Source organism: Haliotis rubra, unplaced genomic scaffold (assembly GCF_003918875.1).
Source record: "Haliotis rubra isolate DU_JTF1 unplaced genomic scaffold, ASM391887v1 Scf1395, whole genome shotgun sequence".
Classification (NCBI taxonomy): domain Eukaryota; kingdom Metazoa; phylum Mollusca; class Gastropoda; order Lepetellida; family Haliotidae; genus Haliotis; species Haliotis rubra.
The window spans coordinates 136,794-151,635 of NW_025765331.1; the positions used below are offsets into that span (position 1 = coordinate 136,794).

Genomic DNA, 14,842 nt, shown 5'->3' on the forward strand with positions numbered 1-14,842 from the left:
ACCTGCTGAGATGCTTGTTTGTGGTGAGATACCTGCTGATGTACGCTTGCTGACTGTATGCTTGTTTGTGGTGAGATCATGATGTACCTGCTGACTGTATGCGTTTGTTTGTGGTGAGATCATGATGTACCTGCTGACTGTATGCTTGTTTGTGGTGAGATCATGATGTACCTGCTGACTGTATGCTTGTTTGTGGTGAGATCATGATGTACCTGCTGACTGTATGCTTGTTTGTGGTGAGATCATGATGTACCTGCTGACTGTATGCTTGTTTGTGGTGAGATCATGATGTACCTGCTGACTGTATGCTTGTTTGTGGTGAGATCATGATGTACCTGCTGACTGTATGCTTGTTTGTGGTGAGATCATGATGTACCTGCTGACTGTATGCTTGTTTGTGGTGAGATCATGATGTACCTGCTGACTGTATGCTTGTTTGTGGTGAGATCATGATGTACCTGCTGACTGTATGCTTGTTTGTGGTGAGATCATGATGTACCTGCTGACTGTATGCTTGTTTGTGGTGAGATCATGATGTACCTGCTGACTGTATGCTTGTTTGTGGTGAGATCATGATGTACCTGCTGACTGTATGCTTGTTTGTGGTGAGATCATGATGTACCTGCTGACTGTATGCTTGTTTGTGGTGAGATCATGATGTACCTGCTGACTGTATGCTTGTTTGTGGTTTACATGGCATGGGGATGTTTCCTTGTGGACTCAACTTTCATCCTTTAAGAGTTTGAAACTCTGTAGCAGATTTAAACTTAGTTAAATAGGGTTGCTGTAAAAACCAGGTGGAAACATGCTAAACAAGAGTTACCGAATATAATTGCATACAATAGAATGTGTTTTTCTGTTGTCAGAACCAACACTGTGATCCTGGTGGATAGCGATGGTCGATGTGATTACATTGAACGATCCCTGGTGACCCCTGTTGATGAAAACGATCCCCATACAACTACAGAAACATTTTCTTTCAACATTGACACGACCTCTACATAACTGTTTGTTATGTGTTTGTGTTTTGGCGTCTGTTAGCGACCTGTCCTTCCTCTTGGATTCACCAGAGTGGTAAACATCAGAGACCAGCATCATTTCAGACTTTCTCTCACATTCAGCCTGCACTCTGTGATATATATGCAATATTGTTTACGTGATATTAAACCAAGCTGGATCACTTCCGTTGGTGAAAACGTGTTTGTGCTGTTTGTGTTGGTTTATGTGTAGTAGAGAGGAGAACATGGTTAGAAGCTTTACTGTGAACGTACTTGGAGGGAACTAGGACCACCAAGTGTCGTGTGTATGCTGCAGCCAGTGCTCAATAAGAAGTCTGTGGACTCGGAGGGAACTAGGACCAACAGGTGTCGTGTGTATGCCGCAGCCAGTCTTCTGTAGGAAGTCTGTGGACTCGGAGGGAACTAGGACCACCAGGTGTCGTGTGTATGCTGTAGCCAGTTGTCTGTAGGAAGTCTGTGGACTCGGAGGGAACTAGGACCACCAGGTGTCGTGTGTATGCTGCAGCCAGTGCTCAATAAGAAGTCTGTGGACTCGGAGGGAACTAGGACCACCAGGTGTCGTGTGTGTGCTGTAGCCAGTGCTCAATAAGAAGTCTGTGGACTCGGAGGGAACTAGGACCACCATGTGTCGTGTGTATGCTGTAGCCAGTCCTCTGTAGGAAGTCTGTGGACTCGGAGGGAACTAGGACCACCAGGTGTCGTGTGTATGCTGCAGCCAGTGGTTTGTAGGAAGTCTGTGGACTCGGAGGGAACTAGGACCACCAAGTGTCGTGTGTGTGCTGTAGCCAGTGGTCAGTAGCAAGTCTGTGGACTCGGAGGGAACTAGGACCACCAAGTGTCGTGTGTGTGCTGTAGCCAGTCATGTGTAGGAAGTCTGTGGACTCGGAGTGAACTAGGACCACCAAGAGTCGTGTGTGTGCTGTAACCAGTGGTCAGTAGCAAGTCTGTGGACTCGGAGGGAACTAGGACCACCAAGTGTCGTGTGTGTGCTGTAGCCAGTCTTCTGTAGGAAGTCTGTGGACTCGGAGGGAACTAGGACCACCAAGTGTCGTATGTATGCTGTAGCCAGTTGTCTGTAGGAAGTCTGTGGACTCGGAGGGAACTAGGCCCACCAAGAGTCGTGTGTGTGCTGTAGCCAGTGGTCAGTAGGAAGTCTGTGGACTCGGAGGGAACTAGGACCACCATGTGTCGTGTGTATGCTGTAGCCAGTTGTCTGTAGGAAGTCTGTGGACTCGGAGGGAACTAGGACCACCAAGTGTCGTGTGTATGCTGTAGCCAGTTGTCTGTAGGAAGTCTGTGGACTCGGAGGGAACTAGGACCACCATGTCTGATGTGTGCCAAGTGATCCGTGAAGATCTGGGTTATGTTTGGTCTTCAGCAACCGATGCTGACTTAGTTGATGCATGTCATTGTATCCAAATTGATCAATAGATCAATGCTCATGATATCAATTACTGGATTGTCTGGTTCACATTCAATTATTTAGAGACCACAGGTATTTACTGGAACATTGTGGCATGAAACAATAGTCAAACAGTGCTCGGTATGAGCCCGGTGAAGTCAGGTCTGGTCTGAGGGAACGAGGACAACACAGTCTAATGGAAGTGTTTGAGGCACTCTTCTGTCCATATTTGTATTATTTGTATTATGGTGTGGCTCTATTTCTTTGCCACCTGAATTTTTCAAATATATCAATTTCAATTCACTAAAATAAAATTTGTTTGCCTGAATCCTTGGCTCATTGATACCCAGATTTTACGAACCTTGATGCTGATTGGCTACTTTAAAAATAAACCTCACGTGAAGGTGTATCCAGATCTTCACAGAGAGAGGTATCTCTCGTTAGAGTGAAAAATTGGATAGAGACTCTGAATTGGTTTACTTGATTTGATTACTTGAGAAAACAGACCCTTAGGGTTTAAAATAGAAATAATTATGTATAATGGATGTTAAGGCAAGAAGTTGCCAGAGTTGCTACAAATAGGCAAGATGTTTTTTGTCCTGGGTTCCAATCCCTGCTTTCCTCAAATACATTTCTAGGTCTGTCAGCATGGCATATGGTCATGGTTTTTTACCGAATCAGTGAGCCTCAACTACACCTCAACTTAAGGATGTCTTGTTTCAAGTAGCAGTATGTATGCAAACTCACATGTGTTCCAATGGTGTCAATCACTGGATTGTCTGGTCTAGACTTGATTATTTACAGACCATCATCACATAGCTTGACTATTGGTAACTGCAGCGTAAACATAAACATATACTTCTGTCCTCAGCAAACTGTTTGTTGTTTAAGGCCACACTCAGCACTATTACAGCAAATATGATTGTGGTCTTCATGAATGATGTGGTCTCTCCAACCCAGAGTACTCATCAGCAGTGTGTGGCTGATCTTCATGAATGATGTGGTCTCTCCAACCCAGGGTACTCAGCAGCAGTGTGTGGCTGATCTTCATGAATGATGTGGTCTCTCCAACCCAGGGTACTCAGCAGCAGTGTGTGGCTGGTCTTCATGAATGATGTGGTCTCTCCAACCTAGAGTACCTGGCAGCAGTGTGTGGCTGGTCTTCATGAATGATGTGGTCTCTCCAACCCAGGGTACCTTGCAGCAGTGTGTGGCTGGTCTTCATGAATGATGTGGTCTCTCCAACCCAGAGTACCTGGCAGCAGTGTGTGGCTGGTCTTCATGAATGATGTGGTCTCTCCAACCCAGAGTACCTTGCAGCAGTGTGTGGCTGGTCTTCATGAATGATGTGGTCTCTCCAACCCAGAGTACCTTGCAGCAGTGTGTGGCTGGTCTTCATGAATGATGTGGTCTCTCCAACCCAGAGTACCTTGCAGCAGTGTGTTGCTGGTCTTCATGAATGATGTGGTCTCTCCAACCCAGAGTACCTGGCAGCAGTGTGTGGCTGGTCTTCATGAATGATGTGGTCTCTCCAACCCAGGGTACTCAGCAGCAGTGTGTGACTGATCTTCATGAATGATGTGGTCTCTCCAACCCAGGGTACTCAGCAGCAGTGTGTGGCTGATCTTCATGAATGATGTGGTCTCTCCAACCCAGGGTACTCAGCAGCAGTGTGTGGCTGATCTTCATGAATGATGTGGTCTCTCCAACCCAGGGTACTCAGCAGCAGTGTGTGGCTGATCTTCATGAATGATGTGGTCTCTCCAACCCAGGGTACTCAGCAGCAGTGTGTGGCTGATCTTCATGAATGATACGGTCTCTCCAACCCAGGGTACTCATCAGCAGTGTGTGGCTGATCTTCATGAATGATGTGGTCTCTCCAACCCAGAGTACTCAGTAGCAGTGTGTGGCTGATCTTCATGAATGATGTGGTCTCTCCAACCCAGGGTACTCATCAGCAGTGTGTGGCTGATCTTCATGAATGATGTGGTCTCTCCAACCCAGGGTACTCATCAGCAGTGTGTGGCTGATCTTCATGAATGATGTGGTCTCTCCAACCCAGAGTACTCATCAGCAGTGTGTGGCTGATCTTCATGAATGATGTGGTCTCTCCAACCCAGGGTACTCAGCAGCAGTGTGTGGCTGATCTTCATGAATGATGTGGTCTCTCCAACCCAGGGTACTCAACAGTAGTGTGTGCTGATCTTCATGAATGATGTGGTCTCTCCAATGTCTTCATGAATGATGTGGTCTCTCCAACCCAGAGTGTAGTAGCAGTCTGGCTGATCTTCATGAATGATGTGGTCTCTCCAACCCACCCAGGGTACTCAGCAGCAGTGTGTGGCTGGTCTTCATGAATGATGTGGTCTCTCCAACCCAGGGTACTCAGTAGCAGTGTGTGGCTGGTCTTCATGAATGATGTGGTCTCTCCAACCCAGGGTACTCAGCAGCAGTGTGTGGCTGATCTTCATGAATGATGTGGTCTCTCCAACCCAGGGTACTCAGCAGCAGTGTGTGGCTGATCTTCATGAATGATGTGGTCTCTCCAACCCAGGGTACTCAACAGCAGTGTGTGGCTGATCTTCATGAATGATGTGGTCTCTCCAACCCAGGGTACTCATCAGCAGTGTGTGGCTGATCTTCATGAATGATGTGGTCTCTCCAACCCAGGGTACTCATCAGCAGTGTGTGGCTGATCTTCATGAATGATGTGGTCTCTCAACCCAGGGTACTCATCAGCAGTGTGTGGCTGATCTTCATGAATGATGTGGTCTCTCCAACCCAGGGTACTCAACAGCAGTGTGTGGCCTGGTCTTCATGAATGATGTGGTCTCTCCAACCCAGGGTACTCATCAGCAGTGTGTGGCTGATCTTCATGAATGATGTGGTCTCTCCAACCCAGGTACTCAGCAGCAGTGTGTGGCTGATCTTCATGAATGATGTGGTCTCTCCAAGCCAGGGTACTCAACATCAGCAGTGTCTGGCTGATCTTCATGAATGATGTGGTCTCTCCAACCCAGGGTACTCAACAGCAGTGTGTGCCTGATCTTCATGAATGATGTGGTCTCTCCAACCCAGGGTACTCATCAGCAGTGTGTGACTGATCTTCATGAATGATGTGGTCTCTCCAACCCAGGGTACTCAACAGCAGTGTGTGGCTGATCTTCATGAATGATGTGGTCTCTCCAACCCAGGGTACTCATCAGCAGTGTGTGGCTGATCTTCATGAATGATGTGGTCTCTCCAACCCAGGGTACTCAGCAGCAGTGTGTGCCTGATCTTCATGAATGATGTGGTCTCTCCAACCCAGGGTACTCAACAGCAGTGTGTGACTGATCTTCATGAATGATATGGTCTCTCCAACCCAGGGTACTCAACAGCAGTGTGTGCCTGATCTTCATGAATGATGTGGTCTCTCCAACCCAGGGTACTCATCAGCAGTGTGTGCCTGATCTTCATGAATGATACGGTCTCTCCAACCCAGGGTACTCATCAGCAGTGTGTGGCTGATCTTCATGAATGATATGGTCTCTCCAACCCAGAGTACTCAACAGTAGTGTGTGCCTGGTCTTCATGAATGATGTGGTCTCTCCAACCCAGGGTACTCAACAGTAGTGTGTGACTGATCTTCATGAATGATATGGTCTCTCCAACCCAGAGTACTAAACAGTAGTGTGTGGCTGATCTTCATGAATGATATGGTCTCTCCAACCCAGGGTACTCAAACAGCAGTGTCTGTGCCTGGTCTTCATGAATGATGTGGTCTCTCCAACCCAGGGTACTCATCAGCAGTGTGTGACTGATCTTCATGAATGATGTGGTCTCTCCAACCCAGGGTACTCAACAGTAGTGTGTGCCTGATCTTCATGAATGATGTGGTCTCTCCAACCCAGGGTACTCATCAGCAGTGTGTGCCTGATCTTCATGAATGATATGGTCTCTCCAACCCAGGGTACTCATCAGCAGTGTGTGGCTGATCTTCATGAATGATGTGGTCTCTCCAACCCAGAGTACTCAACAGCAGTGTGTGCCTGATCTTCATGAATGATGTGGTCTCTCCAACCCAGGGTACTCAACAGTAGTGTGTGGCTGATCTTCATGAATGATATGGTCTCTCCAACCCAGGGTACTCATCAGTAGTGTGTGGCTGATCTTCATGAATGATATGGTCTCTCCAACCCAGGGTACTCATCAGTAGTGTGTGGCTGATCTTCATGAATGATACGGTCTCTCCAACCCAGGGTACTCATCAGCAGTGTGTGGCTGATCTTCATGAATGATATGGTCTCTCAAGCCCAGAGTACTCATCAGCAGTGTGTGACTGATCTTCATGAATGATATGGTCTCTCCAACCCAGAGTACTCAACAGCAGTGTGTGCCTGATCTTCATGAATGATGTGGTCTCTCCAACCCAGGGTACTCAACAGTAGTGTGTGCCTGATCTTCATGAATGATACGGTCTCTCCAACCCAGGGTACTCATCAGCAGTGTGTGGCTGATCTTCATGAATGATGTGGTCTCTCCAGCCCAGGGTACTCAACAGCAGTGTCTGCCTGATCTTCATGAATGATACGGTCTCTCCAACCCAGAGTACTCAACAGCAGTGTGTGGCTGATCTTCATGAATGATATGGTCTCTCCAGCTCAGGGTACTCATCAGCAGTGTGTGCCTGATCTTCATGAATGATGTGGTGGTCTCTCCAATCTTCATGAATGATGTGGTCTCTCCAACCCAGGTACTCAACAGTAGTGTGTGCCTGATCTTCATGAATGATGTGGTCTCTCCAACCCAGGGTACTCATCAGCAGTGTGTGCCTGATCTTCATGAATGATGTGGTCTCTCCAACCCAGGGTACTCAACAGCAGTGTGTGGCTGATCTTCATGAATGATGTGGTCTCTCCAGCCCAGGGTACTCATCAGCAGTGTGTGTGGCTGATCTTCATGAATGATGTGGTCTCTCCAACCCAGGGTACTCAACAGCAGTGTGTGGCCTGATCTTCATGAATGATGTGGTCTCTCCAACCCAGGGTACTCATCAGCAGTGTGTGGCTGATCTTCATGAATGATGTGGTCTCTCCAACCCAGGGTACTCAACAGCAGTGTGTGGCCTGATCTTCATGAATGATGTGGTCTCTCCAACCCAGGGTACTCATCAGCAGTGTGTGGCTGATCTTCATGAATGATGTGGTCTCTCCAACCCAGGGTACTCAACAGCAGTGTGTGCCTGATCTTCATGAATGATGTGGTCTCTCCAACCCAGGGTACTCAACAGCAGTGTGTGACTGATCTTCATGAATGATATGGTCTCTCCAACCCAGAGTACTAAACAGTAGTGTTCATGAATGATGCGGGCCTGAGTGTCTTCATGAATGATGTGGTCTCTCCAACCCAGGGTACTCATCAGCAGTGTGTGCCTGATCTTCATGAATGATGTGGTCTCTCCAACCCAGGGTACTCATCAGCAGTGTGTGCCTGATCTTCATGAATGATGTACAGTCTCTCCAACCCAGAGTACTCAACAGCAGTGTGTGCCTGATCTTCATGAATGATGTGGTCTCTCCAACCCAGGGTACTCAACAGCAGTGTGTGGCTGATCTTCATGAATGATGTGGTCTCTCCAACCCAGGGTACTCAAACAGTAGTGTGTCAGCAGCAGTGTGTGGCTGATCTTCATGAATGATACGGTCTCTCCAACCCAGGGTACTCATCAGTAGTCTGTGCCTGAACTTCATGAATGATACAGTCTCTCCAACCCAGAGTACTCATCAGCAGTGTGTGGCTGATCTTCATGAATGATATGGTCTCTCCAACCCAGGGTACTCATCAGCAGTGTGTGACTGATCTTCATGAATGATATGGTCTCTCCAACCCAGAGTACTCAACAGCAGTGTGTGCCTGATCTTCATGAATGATGTGGTCTCTCCAACCCAGAGTACTAAACAGTAGTGTGTGCCTGATCTTCATGAATGATGTGGTCTCTCCAACCCAGGGTACTCATCAGCAGTGTGTGCCTGATCTTCATGAATGATACGGTCTCTCCAACCCAGAGTACTCAACAGCAGTGTGTGGCTGATCTTCATGAATGATATGGTCTCTCCAACCCAGAGTACTAAACAGTAGTGTCTGCCTGATCTTCATGAATGATGTGGTCTCTCCAACCCAGGGTACTCAACAGTAGTGTGTGACTGATCTTCATGAATGATATGGTCTCTCCAACCCAGAGTACTAAACAGTAGTGTGTGCCTGATCTTCATGAATGATGTGGTCTCTCCAACCCAGGGTACTCATCAGCAGTGTGTGGCTGATCTTCATGAATGATATGGTCTCTCCAACCCAGAGTACTAAACAGTAGTGTGTGACTGATCTTCATGAATGATACGGTCTCTCCAACCCAGAGTACTCATCAGCAGTGTGTGGCTGATCTTCATGAATGATATGGTCTCTCCAACCCAGAGTACTAAACAGTAGTGTCTGCCTGATCTTCATGAATGATACGGTATCTCCAACCCAGGGTACTCAACAGTAGTGTGTGACTGATCTTCATGAATGATATGGTCTCTCCAACCCAGAGTACTCAGCAGCAGTATCTGTATGATCTTCATGAATGATACGGCCTCTCCAATTCTCAATACTGTTATTAGGTGTTATTACCTACCGATTAGGGCCGGCCGTGCTTTGATTAGACAAGGACTGTTCAACAGTCCTGAAGTACGCACTCCTACCTGAAGTGCGCACCCATTGTTTTGTATATAAGAAACAGTTCAAGTCACAGCAGAGCTATTGTGCGCTTTCATCAATTGTCAGGTGATACAGTTAATACATGGTGTTAACTACCATATATGAACAGAAACAATCAGAAGGTTGTGGCTAAAGTACGATCCACTTTGAGATGTTTTCAAGTGACCTTGGCTATCAAGGTCATTAATATCACTTTAGCAGTCAAGAGTAAATCACAATACATCTGGATCGTGTTTAAAAGGTTTATTGAATACAGATTTGACTCCGTGCCTCTTACACATTTTATTACTTGACGTAGTGGTGATCTGCCTCCCTGAAATGAGAAGTGTATGATTAATACAAAGGTCTCATAAGACGAGCCAATTGGCTGTCCAGTGTTGTGTCACATGGCCACACCGTATATGGTATCACTGGTTGGGACTCCCGGCTGGCCCCGATCTTATTTAGTTCTGTCAGCACCGGTGCTAAAAGACCAAACATCAGGGACACGCACTTCGGGCTTTCATCCAACATTAAAATGACACGCCGTGATATCACTGGAATAATGTTAAAGCAGAAATAAACTCTCTCACTCACTCACTCGTGCATGTATGTCTGCTACTTGAACAAATATCCAAGAAGGTAATAAAATCAGTAAAACGAAACTACGACACTTTCACGATTATAATGATAAACACTTACCCACTCCGCTTATGGGCTGTAATAAAGAAGAACGTGTAAGTTATATGAATATATTTAATTATATTTGTTCTTGGGATGCAGACATTGTTATATCGAAAGTATGTTTTTATGCTTAATATAGCCAAAACATGGCTGACGAATTTCCGGGTGAAGATATTGAGATAAACGATTTGGGTGATGAAAGGTCCTTTGAGGAGGGTGAAGATGAAACCTCAGTCATGGGTAACGCCCTCAGCGATGAACTTTTAAAAACGACTGTGAATGAATACTACGATGCCTTAAAGCAAGATAAAAATTACTTTCCGCCTACATATCGCGATTATTCTAAGTTTAAAATCGACGAGAGAGGGAAACTGCGACTGAAAGCTACTCCAAATGCCGCTCTCGTAAATGTCCCTCGCCTTGTCCAAACTGTCTGGACTCCATGGTGTTGACTTTCTCCGGGATAAATTAAAACTAGTGGATTAGTATGGTGGCTGATTAGGGCCATCGCTTTCTCTGTTATCGCTTTCTCGTCTCGTGTTATCGCTTTCTCGCTTTCTCGCCTCCGGATTTTAAGGCGAGAAAGCGATGGCCCTAATCAGCCACCATAGATTACCGCATAGACTAAGGCTTAGTCTCTGAATATATTTAATTTTGATAGTAACAAACAAGCCCATTTATATTGAAAAGGAGCCCTAGGGAGACCAGAGATCCTGAACCTGAGGAAATCTAGACTTGCTTTATTTAGGGCTTTAGCACAGCAGAGAGGGCTTGGCAGTAGGGAAATTAATGTGGTTCAGGGACTGTGAGACAGACTAATTACCGCAGTACACAACCCAAACTTTCCCCGAAGGCCACCATGGCTTTACAAACAGCGCAAACCGAGCTTGGTGCGATCAACAATAGTGAATTAGAAACACCAGAGCTGAATTATAACATTCGGGATCTGCGTGGTCTAGACAAGGCCCTGCAAACCATGCGCGGATCGCTCTTGAATAACATAGCCAAACTGAACGCGCTCGACGATCATATCGGTTACGAGAAAACGATGACGATGATGAGATCAGCAGACGTCGCATCGAAGAAAGATTACGTTACGTACAAGACGAAAGATTGACCCGATTAGAAGCGGCTTCCACCAACCGAGAAGCGCTTCGATCTCAAATCAGTCGCATTCGTGAAACCATCAATCATTCGGCAGTCCTCAACGAAGACACCACATTAGCCAAAAGAATCAGAACGTTATTCAGAGAACAGGGCATCACCATAGCTAGCATTTTAACCGCGCTGGGATTCATTATATCGACTTTAGCTGTCTCTCTTACTGGTGGTGGTACCACTCCGAGCCCCACACTGCCAAGCCACAAGAAAGGTGTGAAAGAATGGATTAAAAACATTTGAAATCCCTAAAGGGAAGCTCTCGCGAGACTGGCTGGTAAAGCCGCGGAAGCCCTTCCGGGTATTCGTCGTCTCCGTTGCAGGCCTGTTGTACGTCGCCGCTAAGTGATTTTTAACCAAATAAGACACAAACCGACTGCGATCCCGCCGACCACAACCGCTGTTTTACGATCGATGTGACGCTGATTTACGACAACCAAATGTGCCGATAGGTGTGGTGTAGGTGTGAGCTGAGCGGTTGGATCTGGTGGGGATTTTACTGTGCCCGTTTCATCGGTATTCGTGAGTGGTGCGATGTTATTGGTTTTCATGTCTGGGTTCACGCCTAGTTTCTGAACAATGACGATTTCGTTATTATAATCTACCACTTTACTAATCCTCAGCTGCATGTCACTCGGAGCCATATACAAACCTACACCGAAAACATAGTCTACTTTAGACCTGGCATTTTTTCAGTATGTCTTGGTATGGCTCGATGGCCGTCGGTATATCAATCGGAGATGCAATAGAATCCTCGACATTGAAAAACTGTTCTGCGCGTCGAAAGCAGTCCCCTGACCTATAATACTGGACAGCGTTTGCGCCTGCGCCCTGAGAATTGGCCACACGTAGGTTCGAATAGAATCGTTCAGTCTTATGACACCCGTGAGAAAACTCTTTTGACGTATCCAACATCAATCTTTTTCCAATCGTCTACGAGTCCCTGCTGAAACCTCCAAACGCGGTAATCCTTACTATCATCAAAGGCCATAGGATCATCCCTCCACTCATACACCATTACGTAAGATTTCGCATACGTGTTACCACCCTATTCTTTCAGCCTTTTGCTGGCTTCTATGAGAGACATATTGTGAACGATGGGAACCGTGATTCACTTCTGGTAAACGCCAATCCGTATTCGGATTTATTTGAAATAATAATCCATACTTTCGTACGCACGCAGATCATATGGATTGTTCGTCACATCACACGCCTTGTCCTGCGGAAGCGGTGCACTGATTTCTTTCAGGATGCGCCTGATCTGGTAGTAAACGTGAAACGAGAAAACAGACTGACTTAGTTCATCGCGACGAGAGTCGGTTAAGGTCACGCCACACCTCGTCGCGCACCACACGGAGAAGTTGAATTGATTTTGCCAAAATTGCATCGGGTTCGAAAACCAAGCGTGTACTGTTTTCACATTAGTTACAGGAAACCTATAATTTTAAACACATCGATTAACCGAGCTTGAAAATACGAACCGCCTGCATCGACCACGATCCCCGGTTGCGTGAGATTTGGAGCGCTTACGTTATTACTTTTAGGATAAATCACTCCCTCAGTGTTCACATTGAAAGTATAATGTAGAACCATTTTCCATTCAACATGTTCGTTTCGAGGCGTAAAACCAAACTCACTCACTCATTCAACATGTTCGTTACGCTCACAGGAATACTAATGGTGAGCCCAGTCAACTGCTTCACACTATCGATAACACGTCGGGGCAGCTTGAAGTAGCTCTCTGCGATCTCACTTATTACCCCCGGTGGACGAACATCAGTAACAAGAGGAACAACAACAAGCTATTTATCGATAACAAATGTCAGATTTTATCTGACGGTTATTATAGCGTTTGTTCGCTCAACGACAAAAGTTCAGCTCAAGCTGAATGAGTCGAATGGAACGCTGACATTAACCAGTGGAGAAAATCCGTAAGACTCACCAAATCCTTAGCAAGAACACTTGGGTTACAGTCGACTGAATTACAACCCCAAACCAACACGACGGGCTCAAAATTACCTAATATCGTTCCCTATCGAGAGCTGTGCATCAGATAAGCACGACGGATAATATTCAAGGCAAACGTCCGTCGACTCTGTTGAGAGCCGTTACGGTAAAAGATGAAACGTACAACAGCGGTAGAACCGAATCTTTCCCGTTATTACAGTACAAAATGTTAATTCAGGTTATGATACCGGAACTCAAAGTGTTCGTTTTAGATATAAAACACCAACCTGTACATATAGGATATCTAAGCATAACGTTACATATTCAGAACAATTAACACTTCAGAAACACTGTAGAAAATGCGCTACCATAGCACTTTCTGACACGCGAGGATTTGACAAACCCAGTGTCGAAGGTAAGTTATACGTCTTAGAATTAAAAAACAACATCTACAAGTGAAAAGAAGTGACAGCCTCTGGCGGCAGCCGTGGTAACCTAGGAGATTTAAACAATGTCGAGATCGGGGGACTCGTAAACAACACTCAATACAATCTCGTCTGTAACAACAACGATAACTAGGTGTTGGCCGCAACATTCAATGGTGGTTTAGGCGATTTAAACGACGTCGAGACCTGTGATACCTCCAAAACCACCTTGTACCATCTCATCCGTACCGATGATAACCAATGGACGATGATCTCGGTCCAAATCGACTTGTTGCTTAATATCAACATCGTTTCTCCGTACGTGTTTACTGAGAATAAGGATCATTACGTCACGAAAGTCATCAATAGGGGGATTGTGCTGGGAGCTTACGTTCCCTCGCAAAGAAGGAGTGTACTCGTGAGCGTCATCCCGAGAAAACCAGGCCACATGCTGTCGAGTAAACCGTCCCTCCGAGATACGAGTTTACAGTTGGTGACTGAATTCGAAGACGCGTCGACTGTATTACAACTGATTCCAGCCAATACGATGTTATATATCAAAGTCTTTCTCTGAGAGCCATCACTTGATAACCCCGATGTTGAAATCGTGACGGCAGTTAAACTCCGTTGCACTCAAAAACATCAACAACGTTTGCGAGATTTACATACAGAGAGACACAAGGACTTATGCAAGCCTCGAGGGGATCACCGTGATCTTTGAGAAAAAAAATACGGTCACCAAAATTTTCTTACCTACGAATATCCATTTCATCAGCTTAAAGTTTACGCACGAAACATTTATCTGAAAATCAATTGAAGACAATTTCGTAAACTGGTATTATCATGAGTGATAAACATAACATTAGTCCACACGCTACCATCACACTCTCCGATCTTGGGGACACGCGAGGATTTGACGAACCCGCTACTGTAGACCCCTTATACGCCTTGCACTTACAAAACAACGAAAAAAAGTTAAACTCGAATCTCAAGTTACCTGGATAATCAATATTAAAGGTCAGATACAACCAAAAAGACCAAGCATAATCAAAACACAACTATCACTTTTTCCATGACATATACAATGCTGATTATACAAATTCAAATAAACAAAATTATAAGCGTACAATCGCAAATCAAAAGTGCAATATTTTGTACTTGAGTTTACTTCCCTCGAAACGAAGCACCCGTGATACCGAAACCAGTCAGAGGGGGTGGGGTGGGGGGTACACTCAAGTGTAACGAAGACTTTCATTTGCCGATAGACTCTTTGTGTGTGTACAGAGATGTTGGGTTTTATAAATACATGCTCATTTTTTGTGTATAACATTTTGCAATCAACAGACATCATAACATGTCATGTGTACAAGTATCACACCTGCCTGTTTGTGTAATTACATAATGTGACAGAGACAGAACTCGGGTGCACGAGCCATAAATCAATGCGTTTCGTTTGTGGTGTATAGCCTGATAGGTGTTAAGTTCAAATT

At 45.7% G+C, this 14,842-nt stretch overlaps 1 protein-coding gene across 3 annotated transcripts in view; it reads left to right on the forward strand.

The window, feature by feature from the left end:
• LOC124268606 (transport and Golgi organization 2 homolog) overlaps positions 1 to 13,937 on the forward strand; it is a 125,067-nt gene extending 111,130 nt beyond the window's left edge. For 2 of the 3 annotated variants that reach the window (XM_046703602.1, XM_046703603.1), the window contains one exon: positions 867 to 1,196. In XM_046703602.1, the coding sequence (XP_046559558.1) occupies positions 867 to 1,005 (139 nt within the window). In that variant the 3' untranslated portion in view covers positions 1,006 to 1,196. Of the gene's footprint in view, positions 1 to 866; positions 1,197 to 13,927 lie in introns of those variants that run through there. The other variant, XM_046703607.1, reaches the window with a different exon arrangement.
• The last annotated feature ends 905 nt before the right edge of the window (positions 13,938 to 14,842 follow it).